This window comes from Melospiza melodia, chromosome 5, assembly GCF_035770615.1.
Source record: "Melospiza melodia melodia isolate bMelMel2 chromosome 5, bMelMel2.pri, whole genome shotgun sequence".
NCBI lineage: Eukaryota > Metazoa > Chordata > Aves > Passeriformes > Passerellidae > Melospiza > Melospiza melodia.
In genome coordinates, this window is record NC_086198.1 from 1,160,328 (window position 1) to 1,179,497 (window position 19,170).

Sequence of the window (19,170 nt, forward strand, 5' to 3'; positions counted from 1 at the left end):
ATTCATGTAAGCTGGCATCATGAATTACTACGGATATCAGCTCCTGAAGAAAGTCTGTTTATTTTTAGCAGCATTGGTACATTAATCTGAGTTTTCTTTGCTGTAGTAAAATAAAATCTGCCCATCTAAATTAAAAAGTTAACTTCCTTTTTTTGTCATGGTTTAATCTCAGCCGTTGACCAAGCCCCATGCAGCCATTTGCTTACTCCCCCACCAGCAGGATCAAGGGAGGGAATTGGAAGGGTAAAAGCCAGAAAACTGAGGGATGAGAAAGGGCAGTTTATTAGGAAAAGCAAAAGTCATGCAAACAAACAAGATTTTTGCAGTAGCTTGACCTCTTACACTTATTTTTTGCATTCAGAATTTTTACAGACAAATTGTGCACATTAAGGATCTGTGAACCTAAAAGTGTCAACTCAAGACTGGGGTGGATGTTCTCTATGATTGCTGTTTTGCCATAGTACCTGAGGCTCCTGGCTGAGAAATGAAGTTTCACTGATCTAGGAATTTCACAAATGCATGGCAGAGCTATTCCAGTCCCATTGAGCTTTCAGTCTAAACACAGTGCAAGAACTTGAACTAATAGTGTCAAATGCAATGAAAGAAAAAGACAGTGTTGGTAATATTAAATTCAGTTTTTAAGATAAAAATTTATACAAGATGGTAATTCTACTTGTGTATATGAGGGTTTCCTCCCAGTTGTGAAGGATCTGCTTGTTGAGAAAAGCAACTCATGATGGAGATGGGCCAAGCTCTCCAAAGAGTTTATAAATCTTGGCCAGGGTTTAGGTAGGATCTCTTAAGCAGGGACTTACATCTCAGGTGTGTGGAGACCTTTTAAATTCTTCTATTATAGCAATATTATGCTGCTCTCCACGTTTTCCAGAGTCCTTGCTGTTTCGTATGGGTTAGCATCCAACCTCTGCCACCTTCTGGCACAAACCTACACTTGCATGTTTCCTGTGTTCCACCACACTATAAAGACTGCATGTGTTTGAGCAGAGACATAAATCAATGCTTTAGTTTGAACATAAAGGCTCACAGGTCTTACTATTGCCTTCAAGTGTATTTTCAGAGACAAGTACTTAAATACGATAAAAGAATAAAAGCAAATGGAAACATAGCCAGGAATTATAGTTATAGGAGTCCAGGGAGATCAAGGTTTGACACAGAATGCCATTCCATGTTCAGAATGGCTGAGACCAGGGGGAATTTGATATAGGCAATGGTCTTGGCTGAGTTCAAAGTCTCATTTTCAGATCTCTTTCAGAATTGATCTTGAGATAGGTTATCAGATGTTTGGATCTCTAACTAAGATGAGAAAAGAGCAGAACCAATATTACAAGCAATGAAGATAAACTCTTTTAACAAGAACGCTTTCATTGAAGGTTTCACAGAAGATAGTCTAAAGTCTGGTCAAAATGCAATTGATTTTTTAAAAGCTGGACAAACCCTGCAGTACTTGCAAGCCCTCAGATGAAGAGACTTGGGTGTCTAAATCTGGATATATGAAAATTTCACCCTCAAGTACAGGCTTAAGATAGACCATAATGTATATTTATTAATCCATTCAATGTATTTATATGAGCACATACACTCACATGTATATAGTAGTGGCTTTCAGAAGTAAACATACTCCAATGTTCATCTAAACCTAGAATTTTTATTCTCAGTATTGACTATCGTATTGTAACAATCCTGGAATTCTTAAAAATTGCCCTCAGCAGTGGAACAGTATTTTTGACTACTCTGGTGAGAATTGCTGTCTTGTTGTAGTCACAGAGAGGAAAGACATGCTGCATTCCTCAAGAAACTCCAGTTCTCTACTTGATTTTTACTAAAAATCCCTTTTTTTAAATGGGTCTGGTATCTGTTGTTAAATGAAATTGACATATATAATTGCAAGGTTTGTTTATTCAGTTGTTGTTGCTACTGATAATTCTTACAGTGCATGTTGTTCTCCTGGTTTTTAGGGTATCACATTTGAAGAATTTAGATCATTTTTTCAATTCTTGAACAATCTAGAAGACTTCACAATTGCAATGCAAATGTATAATTTTGCAAGTCGTTCCATAGGTCAAGGTAAGTATCTGTATTTTTATAAAAATCCATTGATACCCATATAGAACATTGACAAAAATGCAAATTTTTTTAAATTGATTTCCTAGTTTGTAGTTTTAATGTTTCCAGTAAATGGCTAAAAATGGTAGGACTGCAGCTGTGAGAGGAAAAGGCTTGGTCATATCATAAGAGATATCATGTGAAGTTATATAAGTGGTGGGCAAGCTGAGTGCAGAATGGCTGTCCATCAAACCCTACAATACAAGAGTTAAGAGGTACTTGATGACACCAGTGAGACATCAGATTAAAGTAAACAAAAGCATTTCTTTACACAGTGAGCATCTGAAACTTGGCCTTCTGCAAAGGCTGTACAAGAAAACAGTGTCAGGCGGTCCAAAGAGAGATCAGACAGATTTTTAACAAATCAGTGAGTGGGTACTTAAAGAACCAGGCATGTATGTACCTGCTACAATCCTTAATAAAACAGCTGTGATGCCTGGGGAGCACACGGTGAGCAATATGCAAAGGGTCAGACTTGTGTGCTCTCCTCAAGCAGCCTCTTCATGGGTGTGTGCTCCTACCTCATGGCCTTACCAAGGGATTCTGTCATTTCCTCTGTGCTCTGGCTTGGGTTGTGTTTTGTGTCAAATAAGTAAATGGCATAAATGTAGCATAGGTTAAATTATAGTATGATTTTCCAATTTTGTTATTGCACATAGTACAGTATATGGACTGTTATCCTTTTTGTAAAATAATTGGCACAATTTAAGCAGTGTCATTTTATATCAGTTAAGAACTACTTGGTTTAGAACTGTGAAATTCAGTCCTGATTTTCACTTTTTCACATTTTTGAGTATTTAAACGTGAAAACTCGAGTTAAAAGTTTAGTTATATTTCATAATATGCTGTTCACAAAGTACCCTTAAATTGACCTTTTTAAACTTTTTTCCTGGTGTTCTCCTTGTGCAGATGAATTCAAGCGTGCTGTGTATGTAGCCACAGGTGTGAAACTCTCGCCACATTTGGTGAACACTGTGTTCAAGATTTTTGATGTCGACAGAGACGACCAGTTGAGTTATAAAGAATTTATTGGCATTATGAAGGACAGACTCAATCGAGGGTTTAGGGTAAGGACTCTAATTTTTATAGTTATCTCAGTGGACTTTGCTACTTACCACCTACTTTAGCATATGTGGCACCTGTAGATTTCAAACCAGCAGTGTCTGTGTTTAAAGACATACATTTATGACATATATTTTAAGACATACATTTATACATTTATACATTTATAGAAATACTGAAGCAATCTGTAAGACAAAATCCTTCTTAAATTCTTCTTTGCTGTTTTTTTATTAGAAAGCAATATTTAGAGGACATGATGTACCTTTATAATGTGCAAACCAAATAGGAGATGAGAAATCCCCTGTATACTGTCATTTCTTCTGTATTTTGTGATTGGCAGATTAGCATTAAGAATTTTAACAATGGCAGCAATTTTGTCTATATTCCATGCAGAGAAAAGAGAATTTGTCTCTCTCAAGCTCAGGAAGTTTAGTTAAAGGTCAGCTCTTCTAAAACATTATGTGAAATACCAAATGCTCATGATGACAGTTGGAAAGAGTTGGAGCAGAAGGTAGTTTTAATTTTCAAATAAAAATTAGTGAAGTGGTGCTGAACAATGCTGTGTTCTTGTTCAGAGCTGATTTTAATAATTAAACCCTGAATCTAATATTCAATTATAATAAGCTAGAGGGCAGGAAATTACTTACAGTCATTTTTTGTCTTCTCATGACAGGTGTTAACATTTTAAACTAAATGTAAAGTGGTGTTCTAACTAACAACCTTATTACTTCATTGCTTAGACATAAATTTTAAACTGTATTATGATTCCTAAAGTCACATTTCAATATGTTATTTCTGTAATTTTAGTTAATTTTAGTTAGCTTCCTAAATGTAATTTTAGAACTTTCTGTGGTGTTGAGTCTAATAGTTTACTTGTTATTTCTGTAATACTATGATCAAACAAAAAATGTGGTAACAACACCTGTATTTGTAACAAACTTATTTCCTTGTTGGTCCTCAATTCCTTTTATTATGGTGTGGTAATGATAATTGTTTCACAATTGTATCAAGCTGTTCAGCTGTATGTTTTAATTGTTTACTAATTGTTTACTAATTGTAAATGTGCAGTGTATGTTGATTTAACCAGCAAACAGTCCGCTTACTAAGTAATTCTTGTATTTATTACATGTTCATATTTCACAAAATGCATGACAGAAATCACATATAAGTTTAAGACTCTGTATCATCAGCACTATTCAGTCTTATGTATTTATTATGCTTTTCCCTGAAGCACTATAAAATATTCCAGTGGACTGTAAAAGAACTACAAAGAATAGCCAGTATTCAGAAGAATAACACAGTCTGTCAGTAATTATAATTCTAATTTAAGTTAAATGTTAGACACCTGCTGGACTGGGAGACAACTGTGATTTGGTCCTGTAATTCTGTTAAATACATTCTTTTCACTAATCAGTAATATTCCCAGACAATTACAATAGCAAACGGAAGAATTACAATTTCCAGTAAGTTTTCATAAGTGTCACACAAATCAGTTTTTTCTAAGAGTGGATAATAGTAAAAATTCTGCAAAAATTTGCCTTCATAAAAAAAATTCTGCAAAAATGTTGCCTTAATAAACACCCCCCACCCATTGCAGTCTAGGTTTAGAATGAAAAGTAGAAAATGCCAAAGAACCTTTTTCCCAGAACAAATTGGTGGAAAGTGTCATTAATTGCTTCCTATTGTTTGTATGGTAAAAGTTGCAGAGTATTTAATGTGTCCAAAACAAGTAAAACTTTGCCCTCTTTCTCCTACAATGTGGAGGGCTCAAATGTCATCTGGTGCTAAATCAAAACTAACAAATTACTAACATTTTCTTTATCAATAACTGTGGCTTGAATCCATATGAAAATTTGGTCAGTTTCATTATGCAGATAAAAAATTGTCACAGCTTCAGCTTATTCAGTATTTTGTAGCAACATAGAAATTTTGGCCATGAGAAATCTGAACCCCTTTATGAAGTATAAATGCCTGATTTTAATTTTAAGTATTCTACAATTAATGTCTGCCAATTAATGTAGTGTCTTGAGTATCTCACTAAAAAAATCCCAAAATAACAGTTTCAATTGTGATCCCAAAATAACTGTTTCAGGCCTGTGATTTGAAGTACAATTTTACAATTAACATCTTATACTTAGAAATTCTACCTTTTTAAAAGTTGTTTCACTATTTAGGTTTGCCCTGAATCTTGAGGCCATTACAGGATTTGGTACTGGGACCATGTATTTTAGAAAAGGGCATTTTGTGGTTATGCAGTCGGACTAAAGTGAACCTATTTAAAAGCAAAGAGTCACACAAGTCCAATGAAAATGCAGTTCTGAAACATCAGTCAATATGTTGCAAGTTTGTCTTATTTAAAAGCTTAAAAACTTCAGGAGGGTCAGTACTACCTCTTATAGGAACACAATAAATGTTCATTTTAATACAAACTTCAGATACGATTTTGGAAAAGTAAATGTCTTAAAGACTTTACCAAATGAAACTTCTCTTTTTCTGCAATTTTGTAGCACAACCTGAAACCTTGTTTTTGTTTTAGTAGTTTGATGCAAACTCATATGTTCAGCTGCCATCAAGTGGCCAGTCGGAGTATTGCCATAAATTTACTAAATGTTCAAACATGAAAAGCTTTTTTTTTGCTTACTGTTTAGTTAAAATAATTATTTCCCTTTCTTTTTAAAATTTAAAAATATATAGGAAGATTTCCTTTCCTTTAAAAATTCCATTTTTAAACCGGAAGTATTGAAAATCAATGACTAAATGATAAACATTTTGCATAACACATACTGTACTGTACCTCCTAGCAATTTGTCAATTAAAGCCATTTTTTTGTATTTTCATGATACCGTTGTCTTATGCTTACCCCTGGCTGCCTTCACGTGTTGTCTGCATCTGCACACTTCTCCATCTTCTGCTCCACAGGGCTACAAACCTATACAGAGGTACACTACTTTCAAATCCTGCGTGAGGAAGGAGCTCTATAGCAGATAAATCACGGTATGTGTTGGCCACCAGCCTGAGTGTGCTGGCATGCCTGCAGGAATGGCTGAATGTTGAACTGTCACTGCTTTTGTTTCCTGTTCCAAAGCTCAGGAATAGGTTATTTGGCTGCAAGCAATGTAGTAGCTCAAGGCGTCGTGTTGTGTTTTGACTGAAGCAATAGAATTTTATCCTGGAGTTGGTAATGAGTGACTCACACTGTCACTGTTTTGTGAGCCAGCTGTGGTTTTGTATTGTGTTTGAAAGTAGAAAAGTATTTTTTCTTAGTTTCTGTTGCTGTTTTTTGTCTGTGCCATTACTTTTTTTTAAATAATTTCTCAGGTACCTTTAGCTAATAAGTATTTACCAAGGAAGATTGTAGAGGCAGATTTTTCTGACTTTCAGTGACTTGATTATCCTTTGATTTATACTGCTACATTCTTGAAAGCAATCATGTATTTTTGCCTCAATTAATGCTGTACCAGCAATTTTGAAAAATCAGCTTTGTGTCCACACATAATCACCATGGCCCTTTTCACGTATCCACTACATGAAAGTCCATCTGTTCAGTTCAATTGTATGCTGCAGATTTCAGTGTGGAAACTGGGGTGTGCATATGCTGTAGCTGTGTCGTGAAACCCTTTGTCACAGCAGACAGGGGACATAGACACTGCACTAGTAGACATTTCTCCTCTTCCATAAAGGGTTTGTTCCTCGGCAATTTAAGGGGTTTTCCTTTCCTGTAAGACTTTGCAGGAGTTGCTGTGAAGGCTGTTGGCCCCCAGATGTTCTGTACACCACGACAAGCGAGGCCCCATGGCCAGAGTCTGCTCTGAGTGACCTGTGAGGAGCCCAGCACATCTCCTGCTCCTGAGCCAGGAGGGTTCGGCTTCATTCCCCTGCTGGCTTTAATTCTGAGCCACAATATTGAGCTGAGGCTTTTTGTTCAATACTATCCCCCAATACTGAAGCATTGTACAGCTATGTGAGGGACAGAAGAAGAAATTTGATGTTACCAGAGCGTCTGGTTTCTCCATATTACTAATGGGAAGTGTAAATTACTAATAAAGTAGTTAAATTTTTTTAAAATTTAATGTTTCGGTAATCCAAGTCACTAGTCACATGAGAGGAAGTAATGGCTTCAGTTTAATCTTATGTAACTTTATATCTTTGAAACTTTTGACTTTCAAAGATTCCTTTCTTCTTTTCTCATGTATTTTTAAAAATAGTTATTAGAAGTACTTTGTCTTTTTGTGAAAACCCATATTGTAGTTTCGTGTTAAGTATTATTTAAACTGTAAACTTTTCAATACGTGGAACAGCTCTTACAGGAAATTGGCAAAATGCTACATAGCCATGATGCTTCCCTAATAATTTCAGTGAAGGGTTTGTGACCAAGTGGAAGAAAATGCAGTGACACAAAGCAATTCAGTATCTAATCAACAAACCTAATAAAATTATTTTGGTGACAGGAAGAGAGACTGGTAAAAGCATCAAGTATACATACATCAACACCTTGTCAGATTTAAATTCAGGCACTAAATTAATTAGTTCATATGCTGAGATGATGTAAACTGGGAAAAAAGGTTTAGAAAGGGAGATGTTGTTCATTCTGTATAAAGTCATTCTCAAAAAAAAATTGAATTATAGTACATCTACACTACCCATTTGGAGAGAGAAGAAATCAGGTTAGTTTTCACAGCATGGACTTGGCTACAGTCACCCTCACTGAGTTAATGCAGAAGCCTCTAGTTATTTACCCTGCTCTTCTTCCCACCTGGAGCTCCTGGATGTAACAGAAATTCTCATTGTATCCCAGCTTGTTTGGGTGGTAGGTCTGTATCAAATACCTGTTGCCTGTGCACTGAAGAATACAGTGTAAGCCTTGTATACATAAAATGCTCTCTGCTCTGCTGACACATCAGTTTGCTCCTGCTCTTCCCTTGAGCAACTGCTTCTTATCCCGATCAGAATCCCAGAACTGTTAAGGTCAGAAAAGACCCCTGAGATCAAGCCCAGGCTGGTTACAGTGATGTAACCAGCTGTTGGCTGGTGCAAAACATCGCCTAACTCATAATATTTCTTCGGATTTGTTGTAAACTTCTACTAATGGAAATGGAACCTTTAGCCAAGGCGTGTGAATTGATTTGGCAAAGTACTGTGGCGTAGAATAGGGATAGTTCTGTCTTTGCCATACATTATGGAGTGAAAGTGGATTTTACATAATTCTAAAAATCATTATTTTCCATTTAGTTTATAATTTTAAAAGATAATAAAAATTGAATCATTGGAGATTTGAAAGGAACAATTTGAATAGATAATTAAATTTCAGTCTGATGTCCAAAGAAGCACATAAATGTACATAAAATACAAAAATCAGCTGCAACTACATCTCACAGTTAGGTGCAATGCAACTACTATTAATTTTACTTTTTTTCCAAATATAAATGTGCAGTTCATTGTGCTTTGAAACACTGTGCTTTTCTATGGTAAATGTAGAACTCTGGTGAAGGAGATTAAGATACTTGGCAGGCTTGCCATAGATTATACCCCACTGTGAATCTGCACTCTGACAAGCAATAAACAGCTCATTGTGCCGTACATCACATATCTCTGAAAGGCACTAATGCCATTACTCCACAGTGCAAAGAATGTTGTACCCTGACCATAAATAATGCATAAATAATCCTCGGGGAGCAGCTGTACAGGCTGTGTGTGGTCCCTGCAGGGCACCCAGCCTGACTGGGCATTTGCTTTGACACAAACACAAGCTATTTATCTAGTTTTCAGATATAGCAGTGTGTGCAGGTACTGCCTTGCACGCACTGCAGGGAGAACTGAACAAACACCTTTGTGGAGAACTGCCCGACACAGCACCGAGGAGAGCTCTGCTTTGAATGTCCTTTGACAGGATTATCTAGGAAATTTCCAACAAAGCCCTTCAAAGTTAATTTCCAGAAAGGGATGCTAGAGACCAACTTATGAAGGGATTCAAGTCCATCTAAAGTGCTGTTTGCTAAATGTGCTCAGTAACTGTAATAGATACTTAGGCCATAACTGTGATTTTATTGACTACTGAAGTAATGAAAGTAATTATGACATCACAAATGTAAATCTAGAAGTTAATTTCTATGTACTAGTAATTTTCTGAGAATCTTAAGATTTTTTTTAAATTGAAATAATTGATTTCTGGGTGTTCTGAATATTGTGAGTTTTCAAAATTTCTGATTACAAGCTTTTAGAAGGTAATGGTTAATAGCTGAAAATAGTACCTTGAGACTGAGCAAGGAAGGAAATTTATTTTGAAAAAGACATTAAAAACTGAAGCATGGATTCAGAACCTCATTTCTAGCAATTTCAACTATAAATTGCTTTCTTCTGTAAACACTTCATCCTGTCAAGTGAAATTAAATTTTTCATGTAGCTAATCTTTAAAGTTTTTTATTTCTATAGTTTCCTAGTACACAGCAATTTTATACATCTAGTGTAAAAGACAGCTTTAAAAAAATGAAAGAGGATGTTGCTTAGTGTTTGAAGAGACTTTTGTTTACCTCTTCTCTAAAGCAGAGAGGTGAGAAGTGTGTGATTAGGCACATCTTCCTGACTCATGTTACAAAAGTAATTGGAAATTGCAGAACTTGGGCTTTTGATCCTAAACCTGACAAGAAGCTTAAAAATGTACCTGGATACAGGGGGAGGAGAATGTTCCAGTGAAACATGAAAGCATTGCAGAACATGTGCACAAGCTGTTCCTTCTGGGGATTTGGTACACTGAGAGTACATACAACAACAGTGCATACATGAGAAATAAGTAGATGAATAGTCAGTGTATTTCAGCATTTCTTTTAATGACTTTCATGAACATTTCTCCGAACTTGTTTCATAAAATAAAAAATAAATGCATATCTTAAAGCACAGCTTAATAAACTGAATATGCTTTTGTTAAATAATGCACTACAATATGCAAGTTATGCATTTTTTCATTAGACTGACTATAAATATCAGCTAAATTATGCATTCATGTAAGTATGGTTTCCAATATTTAATTTAACGTCATCATATACTACTGTGCATTGAATTGTGTGCTGAATATCTACAACTTCTTTATAAACTTCTGTGCTTTTTAACTAAACAAGATGAGGGATAAGAATAAACAGATGTAGGCTTCAGTGTCCAGTGGTGGATTTTCTTGTACTGCAGTGTGGCAATTTCTTTAACATCTTCACTCAGTTCAACCAAAACAGGCTATTGGACAGTCTCACCATGTATCCTGGTTTTAGCTCACAGTGAGTTAATTTCTTAGTATCTCTCCATCTATTTTTTACACTTACTATGAAAATAGACTTGTGGAGTTAGGAGCAGTGGAAGAAATCATGAGATCCAGTGATAAATACAGAGAGCATAGAGCACAGAGCAGCGAATCTCCCAGGCCAGCCCTTGGCCAGCTTTCCTCTCCATTCAGTGGATAACTATTCATGTTGCAGAACTAAAATTTAAGATTAAGTTAATCTAATATACAGAAGCTTTCATGTCATCTGCCCATATGGTATTTGGCTTTTAGTGCCTCAGTTTAATGAACATCAATAATTTTCTGTGATTTTTGTTTGGGGTCATAGGTGAACTTTTTAGTACAGTGTCAATACAAAGAAGCGAGGAACAAAACTAGAGAGGGAGCTGGGCATACCTGAATAAAGAGGAAATATTTTCTTGCATCTTTTAATATAAATAGGCTATTGATTGAATGCTAATTGTGTGCTGTGAGGTGATGATGCCTTTTGAATACTTAACCTATGTATGGATTTATAACCCTCATTTTACAGAGGGTAGGTTTGATCTACAAATATTTTAATATTGAAAAAACTATCTAGCGTGTATCAGTCTGAATAAAACTTAAGGTAGAATTAATGAATTTAGTGGATGGTATCTTTTTTCCAATTGTATGTTTTTCACTTTTCCCAGGAGACTCCGAAGTATGGTTGGAAGGAATATTACTCTTGTGTGATGACTGTAACCAGTGAGCATCTCAGAGATCTGTGGAAGCAATTTCGGAGACGAGATATGCTGAGATAAAGGAAGAAAGCAGGATTATCTGCACTGGCTAAAATTATTTATTCCCATGAATTCTTAACGAAGAACAAACTAACCCAGGTGAATGGCGAATCTTCCAGTTGCAGTAGAAAACACAGAACTTCTTTTCCACTTAGTGTAGTGATCATCGACTCTTAAAACTGCTTTTCAGTATGGATTTCATTTAATTGATGAATTAACTATGCCATGTGAGTGGGCAAAGCCTTCTTTTGTAAGAACACCTTTTGAATATTATTTTTTATTATTTTGAGATAAATTTGTGATGTAAAAGGAAACAAAAATAAGTCTTACACCTGGGCAGGAAGATGTTTGGCAGTGAAGAGAAACTGCCTGCATCAGCTTAGACTGTGAATTCACTTTCAGATGAGCACTGTTAAAAGTTTGTGCTAAACTGAAAATGAGACTACATTAAGTAGCATAACAATTACACGTGAGTTGAATGGACAAATTAAAGTCTTAGAGGCTGTTATTTTACAAGGAGTAAGCTGTTATGGTTATAATGTGAATGATAGGTATTTACCTAGGAAAAGTACTGTATGAACTGCAATGTTCAGATTCTTCAAGTCTTACGTTTATGAATTTATCCTTTAAAAAATAGTACAGATTTTAAGATGTTTTACAAGCAGTTTGTCAAAGACAAGTCAAAATGTTCAAATTCATGTAGCACACACTTTGTAATATTTATTATAAATTTTATTGCCATACACTGGTATGTTTCAGGTAGAGTACAAATTCATGTGTTTATTGTGAATAGTGCACTTTTAATGAAGTGGCACTGAATAGAAGCTATAGTTGTCTAATTTGCTACTCTGGAATGCTATATCTGAAAACTAGATAAATAGCTTGTGTTTGTGTCAAAGCAAAAACAAAACAAAACATGAATGCATGCACAGTACAGAACAACACTAAGTAGTATTATTTGAATATTACTTGTTTGCTATTCAGCAGCAGCATATTTCCTTACTCCCTATTAACATTATTGTTAGGTAGTAGGAATTAAATCCACACAAACAAGAACAAATATTTTTTACACCCTTCTTGAAGAGATTTACTGGATCTTGAATAAATCTGTATCTGTTTAGGAAAAGACTGTGGCATGAAATGATTCCAGCTGAGTACGCATCCACTTGAACTAATGTCAACAAATTGTCATCAGATGCAGAAATATTTGGTAATCAGACAATCAAAACAGAACTAAAATAATGCTTTTAGATATCTTACTACTCCAAATCATGAAATAAAACTTTTTACAGTTTTATTCAGTGCACATGTCGCTCAATTATCAGCTTAAATGTCATGTGAATAGATGTATGGTGTCTGTGTAACAGTGCACCTAAGTTTTGAAATGCTTAATTTATAGTAACATATATTTCTGGTAGAAAAAACAAAACAAAACGAGAAGAAAGATTTTTTTAAGAAATTCCACACTGAGAATTGTAAAAAATAAAAAAAAAAAAAATTGCTAAGTGTGGCTTTTATCTGAAAAAAAAAAAAAAAAATCAAAACCCAGGCCAGTTCAGAAAACTATCAAAGGATGATACTTCAGTTAATATTTCAGTATAAATAAATTCAAAATTTCCACCTTGGTGTCCCTAAACTGTTGACAGCAAGAAATAAATCAAATGAATTGAGATAAATGTTCTTGAATTGACAGAGCAGAACAGAGGTAAGCTGCAGTCCCTGAGTGATCACTTGGGGAATCAGCTGTATTATTCAGTGTATTGTCTCGGTACACAGAACTGTCTCACTGCTTCTTGTCAGCACATGCAAAACCCAGTTTGCTACTTCAGTGGCAAAGGACAAAGAAGAGAGAAGAAAACATTGGGAGTCACTGAAGGGGTTCCCATCCTTCCTTTTTATTCGTGGCTGTCACTCACAGTGACCTCCCCTTGGAGGCAGCAGCTGTACCATCACCATTTTACTGCTCCACTGCCCCAGGCAATAGTGCACTTTGCTTTTGTGGCTGGCTTGAAGCAATTTTTGCATTTTTCTATACATTTCTTATCTATAGTTACTTAATATTAAATAGAATGTGAAAGTGTCAGATTAGTTTTTAAGACTATTTTTCTTCATGTTTAATAAAATTATTTAATATAAATATGAATATATACATATAATATTCTTGTTTATTTCAAAATAAATGCACTTAAAACTAATTTTCTTTGCCGTGTATATAATTCAAATTCTTTTGTCACAATCTTTTTTTTTAATTTGGTAACATGAATGTGTAAGCACCTTGAATTAGAGCATCTTGCCATGACAAAAAAATAGACTTGTTTTCTTCTTTTAGTCATCTCTTTAGATAGCTTCGCTTTTCAGCCACAGAATTCTGCATAGAAGACCTGAAAATGCAGGGACGGGTGAAAGCAAGGCACAGTAATGGCATATGCCATCTGCTCTAGAGGCACCCCTCGGATAAGCAACAGTCACTGGGCTCAGTAAAACCTTATTAAAAATCAGCAAAAACCCTGGCAGCACAGGAGATGCGTACGCTGCGACTAAATTGTGTGAAAAGTTGCATAAATTAAGGCTCTGTTTAAAAGCAGCTCTTGTTGCCCTCTGTAAGTTGAGAAAACTGTAATAATGCGAGTGAATATTCAGAGAGTGCTCAGGAACTGCCCACAGGTGCCCGGAGCAGCTGCATATTCCTTCCACTGCAGATTGTCACTTTATGTGACACACAACATGATCAGCCTGAAGGGGAAAAAACCCAAAGTATTGAACAGTAACTTTCAGCACTTTGTTAGTCACGCTGCCTGCTTTCTGCAGTTATTTGATCTCTTCTTTTCCACCTAAATATTAGCATACAAATGCATTGAAGTAAAGGGGGGAAAAAGGAATTTTTCACTTTGATGCGACATTGTGTGATATGATGATCATTACCTAATGACGTGTCTTGCCCTCTTGTCCCACTGAGGATATAGTCAAGACAGTGTCTAGGAAAAGAACTTGAGACTCATTCTTGCAGAAGGAAAAGAATCAGACCAAAAAATCACTATTCAAAAATGGATCTGGAACTAATTTGTAGCAATACCAAGTATGAATTCCCCTTAAAAAAAGCCAAAACTTAGATGAATATTTTTAATATGTGTGAGGTCTGAATGCACAGTATTTTTCCCTATATCTGGGAATCCATGAAAGCATTTGGCACCCTGAAGCTGTCAGCAGATACTGCCCTTGGATATATTGCATTTATTTTCTTACACATACAATTTAATACAGGGATGTGCTTTAATCTTGAATGGATAATGTTAATTTTCCCCACTAGTTTGACTTAAAAATTCCTCCCACAGATGAACATTACAATTAGCTAGTAGTATTCTATGAAAATACTACTACCCACTTGAAATTTTTTTATTAAAATACATAATTTTGTACATACAAATACTCATAGAAAAAAGCAATGTATTACCTGTGGGGTTTTTTAACTCTAACCCTGATTCAGAAGCTATAACCTAGATTCAAAAGAGTATGACCCTGTAAAAATAAACTTTCAGGTATTCTAATCTCTGCAATAAAATACTGAGTCTGAAGCTAGTTACCTAGGCTTTACAAAAAAATGTCCTTGCACTTGGAAACGGTGTCACAAAACCCACTGCAGGGAGCAAACACTGGAATCCAGAAGTCTCTGCTGTCTCAAGCACATTCTGTGAGGGGCTGCTGAACCATTTACTTTCTCTGTGCTGTGGCCCTTGCAGCGTTTTTTGTGTCATTTCATGAAGACAGTGGACAAACTACCACAGCTGGCTTGCAGTCTGGCAGGTAAAACATTTCCATGGGAAGTGGAAAGAAGGAAAATGTGGCTGCTGCTACATTTTGTGCAGACTTACTCTGAGGATCCCAGCAACACAAAGCACGAACATAGGCAGGTATTTCATCCCTGGACAACAGCCAAACCTAGATGTGTGACCAAGGCATGGAGTGGCTCAAATCTGGCAAGACATTTCAGGGCAGAAGCTGCAAAAGTCAGTTTTAAACCACCCTGTTGGGAAGAAGTGGGTGGGGGGGGGGGGGGGGAAGAAAAAGGAGGTTATCAGATTGGTAATTTTAAATTTAGATGTCTGCTTTTGGTGTCAACCATTAAATCACATAACTTCTACTCCATAGGACAGAAAGCACTGGAATGGGGCACACAGCATGGGATAAGGTGTCTCACATATTTCTTGAAGGGTTTTTTACTCCAGGGGTTTTGAATTTTGCCTAAGCAGAGACTTTAGGGCACTATATAGATCTCCATTGCACAGGAACTAGCGCTGATTGGAACAGATTCAGCTTTTTCCCACGTTTCCTACCTTAGGAGACAAAAGGAAAAGCAGGAAGGAAGGGAAAATTCCCAGATGAATGCATCAGGGGAAAAAAATAAAACAATGCAATGAAAAAATTACCACTGAAAGTGACAGAAGAGTGGGTGGATAATAAGCCCAAATAGGACTTGAAAGAACTTCCCTGAAGGCAGACTCTGACAAATACAGTACTGTATCAATACAGAGGTAGAAATCAAGAAATCTAAAGAAGGAATTGGAAAGGAGCTAAGTGTGCCTCTCCTGTGGAGAACAAGGAAAATTGCCACAAAAAATTAAGAAAAAAAAATCATACAACAGCAGTTAGGTTTGGATATCAAAACAGTTGCAAATAATTAAGTACTAAGCCGGGTTGAGAGGCCAAGCAAGGAATTGAACACATTTGGGCCAGCCCTTCAATGAAAGTACATTTGACAGATAGCCTGAGACTAGGGAGGCTCCTTAGCTGCTGGTTTTCATGTAGCCAGGAGCTATCAACCATACACAGATGGTCCCAAACTCCAGCTGGGATACAAGATACATTTTCCTGGTAATATCTTACGCCAGAAATGTTGTGGAGATTTCCTGTGTGTGGTAAGTGTGGTCCCACACCCAAACATTCTGGGGAGATGCAAGCAGCACAGTCACTGTCAGGAAGGCCAGGAGCATCCCTGCAGGGCTGCTGGTTCACTCAGTGAGTGCTGCGTGCCTGTCAGTCTGTCTGTGTGTATTCCTGCTTCTAGCTGCTGCTCTGTGTATTGCACTCGTGTAGGAGTAAATATGTGTTTTCCTGTCCTACTCTTCCTCCTCCTCCACTGAATACATGGGACCTGGCGGGGGAGGAAGTATTCCATCGTATCAGATTGCTTACAGAGAGGAGAAGAGCCCTCTCTTGACTTGCAAAGGAGTTGTTTTTAATTAGGACTGCATGCTAAGCATGTCAAGATGCCTTCCTCAGAAAGAGGCAGAGTTTTCACTCTCCATTCTATACCTGAACGCAGCTGGAATCTACCAGTCAGAGCAAATGGAAGGAGGGAGTGCCTGCTTCACTAATGTCATCTGATCAAGGACCTTACAAAGGGAGGAAGCCAAACCTAGAGATGTACAATGTACCAGACAACACTCACAGAGACAGCAACAGGGACAGCCCTGGTCAGCCAGAGTACTTGGCCAGGGTATGTGGGGAGGGAGGATGCTTGTTTCAGAATGCACTGAGCACCACGCTGGACTGCTGGTGATTTGGGACTGTGCAGCAGGGAAGAAGATCTAGGATCTTCTAGGATCAGGGCTATCAGACAACCAGGGAGGCTGTGCCTTGGGGATCTGCCACAATGCATGTGCTGGTGAGGGCCGAGAGGAGGGAGGCGTGTGTGTCTCACCAGTGGCCCTCAGCCTTGTCAGCCTCAGGGGAGAAGGGGAAAGGCTGTTGGTGCCTGTGTGAGCCCTTAACAGAGGTGCAGGCTGTTGGTGCCTGTGTGAGCCCTTAACAGAGGTGCAGGCTGTTGGTACCTGTGTGAGCCCTTAACAGAGGTGCAGGCTGTTGGTACCTGTGTGAGCCCTTAACAGAGGTGCAGGCTGTTGGTGCCTGTGTGAGCCCTTAACAGAGGTGCAGGCTGTTGGTATTTGTGTGAGCCCTTAACAGAGGCGCAGGCTGTTGGTGCCTGTGTGAGCCCTTAACAGAGGTGCAGGCTGTTGGTGCCTGTGTGAGCCCTTAACAGAGGTGCAGGCTGTTGGTGCCTGTGTGAGCCCTTAACAGAGGTGCAGGCTGTTGGTACCTGTGTGAGCCCTTAACAGAGGTGCAGGCTGTTGGTACCTGTGTGAGCCCTTAACAGAGGTGCAGGCTGTTGGTGCCTGTGTGAGCCCTTAACAGAGGTGCAGGCTGTTGGTATTTGTGTGAGCCCTTAACAGAGGCGCAGGCTGTTGGTGCCTGTGTGAGCCCTTAACAGAGGTGCAGGCTGTTGGTGCCTGTGTGAGCCCTTAACAGAGGTGCAGGCTGTTGGTGCCTCTGTGAGCCCTTAACAGAGGTGCAGGCTGTTCGTATTTGTGTGAGCCCTTAACAGAGGTGCAGGCTGTTGGTACCTGTGTGAGCCCTTAACAGAGGTGCAGGCTGTTGGTGCCTCTGTGAGCCCTTAACAGAGGTGCAGGCTGTTCGTATTTGTGTGAGCCCTTAACAGAGGTGCAGGCTGTTGGTGCCTGTGTGAGCCCTTAACAGAGGTGCAGGCTGTTGGTATTTGTGTGAGCCCTTAACAGAGGTGCAGGCTGTTGGTGCCTGTGTGAGCCCTTAACAGAGGTGCAGGCTGTTGGTATTTGTGTGAGCCCTTAACAGAGGTGCAGGCTGTTGGTGCCTGTGTGAGCCCTTAACAGAGGTGCAGGCTGTTGGTGCCTCTGTGAGCCCTTAACAGAGGTGCAGGCTGTTGGTACCTGTGTGAGCCATTAACAGAGGTGCAGGCTGTTGGTATTTGTGTGAGCCTTAACAGAGGTGCAGGCTGTTGGTATTTGTGTGAGCCCTTAACAGAGGTGCAGGCTGTTGGTGCCTGTGTGAGCCCTTAACAGAGGTGCAGGCTGTTGGTGCCTGTGTGAGCCCTTAACAGAGGTGCAGGCTGTTGGTACCTGTGTGAGCCTGCGCAGAGGTGCAGGCTGTTGGTACCTGTGTGAGCCCTTAACAGAGGTGCAGGCTGTTGGTGCCTGTGTGAGCCATTAACAGAGGTGCAGGCTGTTGGTATTTGTGTGAGCCCTTAACAGAGGTGCAGGCTGTTGGTACCTGTGTGAGCCCTTAACAGAGGTGCTGTTGAAGCTGCTGCTGGCTGAGCCACTTTCACCAGCCAGGGACACAGACATCAGGTCCCCACACCGGGGGCCAGCAGGAAGGATGATGCCCAGCCCCAGAGCTATGGGTGGTGACCCCTTCCTTTAACATCCCTTTGCACAACTGGGTACAGAGAAATGTCAGAAGCAGCAATGTTAGAAATACCCAAATGTATGCCAGGAGAGACACATTTTAAAAACTCTACCAGCAATCATTTGCATATACCTTGCCTGAGGGGAAAGCCTGAGCAGCACCACTTATGACAAGAACATTTTATTTCAATTTGCCAAACACTCAAGCTGCCTCCTCAAACCCCAGCTTCCTTCAGCCCAGCTCCTGACAAGAAAATTACCTTCATTTCCTCTCTTTTTCTTTGGAACATTTCATACAAGCAGCAATAACCTGTGTCCCAAGTAACCTCTCTCACTGTAGAGACAAAGCCCAAGTACACTGATTTGGGCAACCTCTCCAGTAATGCCCAATGGCTTGGACTATCCCAAGACTTACTTCTGCCATAACACAATTGAATATGCTTGTTCTTGAGTTTTTCTGCTGTTACCTAAAATTTCTGCAGGTCATACCACAGAGGAAGGGAGAGGAGGAAAAGCACATCAGAAAAGATGCCTTGTGTCCCAGCTGGAGAGTGATGAGAGCCATGAAAGGAATAGAAAGTAACTATGGATATGAAAAGGAGCTAGATAGCCTATGTCCATGGGGAAAAGACACAAGGACAGGAGAGAGGGATTCGTTACAGCTCTCTGACCAAAGGATGCTCCAAGGTAATTCAGAGTATTAGTCAGGGCAAGATTTTTTGTTCCATCTAAATTAAAGTGAAGT

General features: G+C 38.5%; 1 protein-coding gene across 8 annotated transcripts in view; it reads left to right on the forward strand.

Moving 5' to 3' along the window:
- Positions 1-13,403, forward strand: part of MICU3 (mitochondrial calcium uptake family member 3) — a 51,636-nt gene extending 38,233 nt beyond the window's left edge. For 4 of the 8 annotated variants that reach the window (XM_063155953.1, XM_063155958.1, XM_063155954.1 and 1 more), the window contains 4 exons: positions 1,974-2,082; positions 3,031-3,188; positions 6,103-6,177; positions 11,119-13,403. In XM_063155953.1, the coding sequence (XP_063012023.1) occupies positions 1,974-2,082; positions 3,031-3,188; positions 6,103-6,171 (336 nt within the window). In that variant the 3' untranslated portion in view covers positions 6,172-6,177; positions 11,119-13,403. The remainder of the gene's footprint in view (positions 1-1,973; positions 2,083-3,030; positions 3,189-6,102; positions 6,178-11,118) is intronic. The other 4 variants (XM_063155951.1, XM_063155955.1, XM_063155952.1 and 1 more) reach the window with 1 other exon arrangement.
- The last annotated feature ends 5,767 nt before the right edge of the window (positions 13,404-19,170 follow it).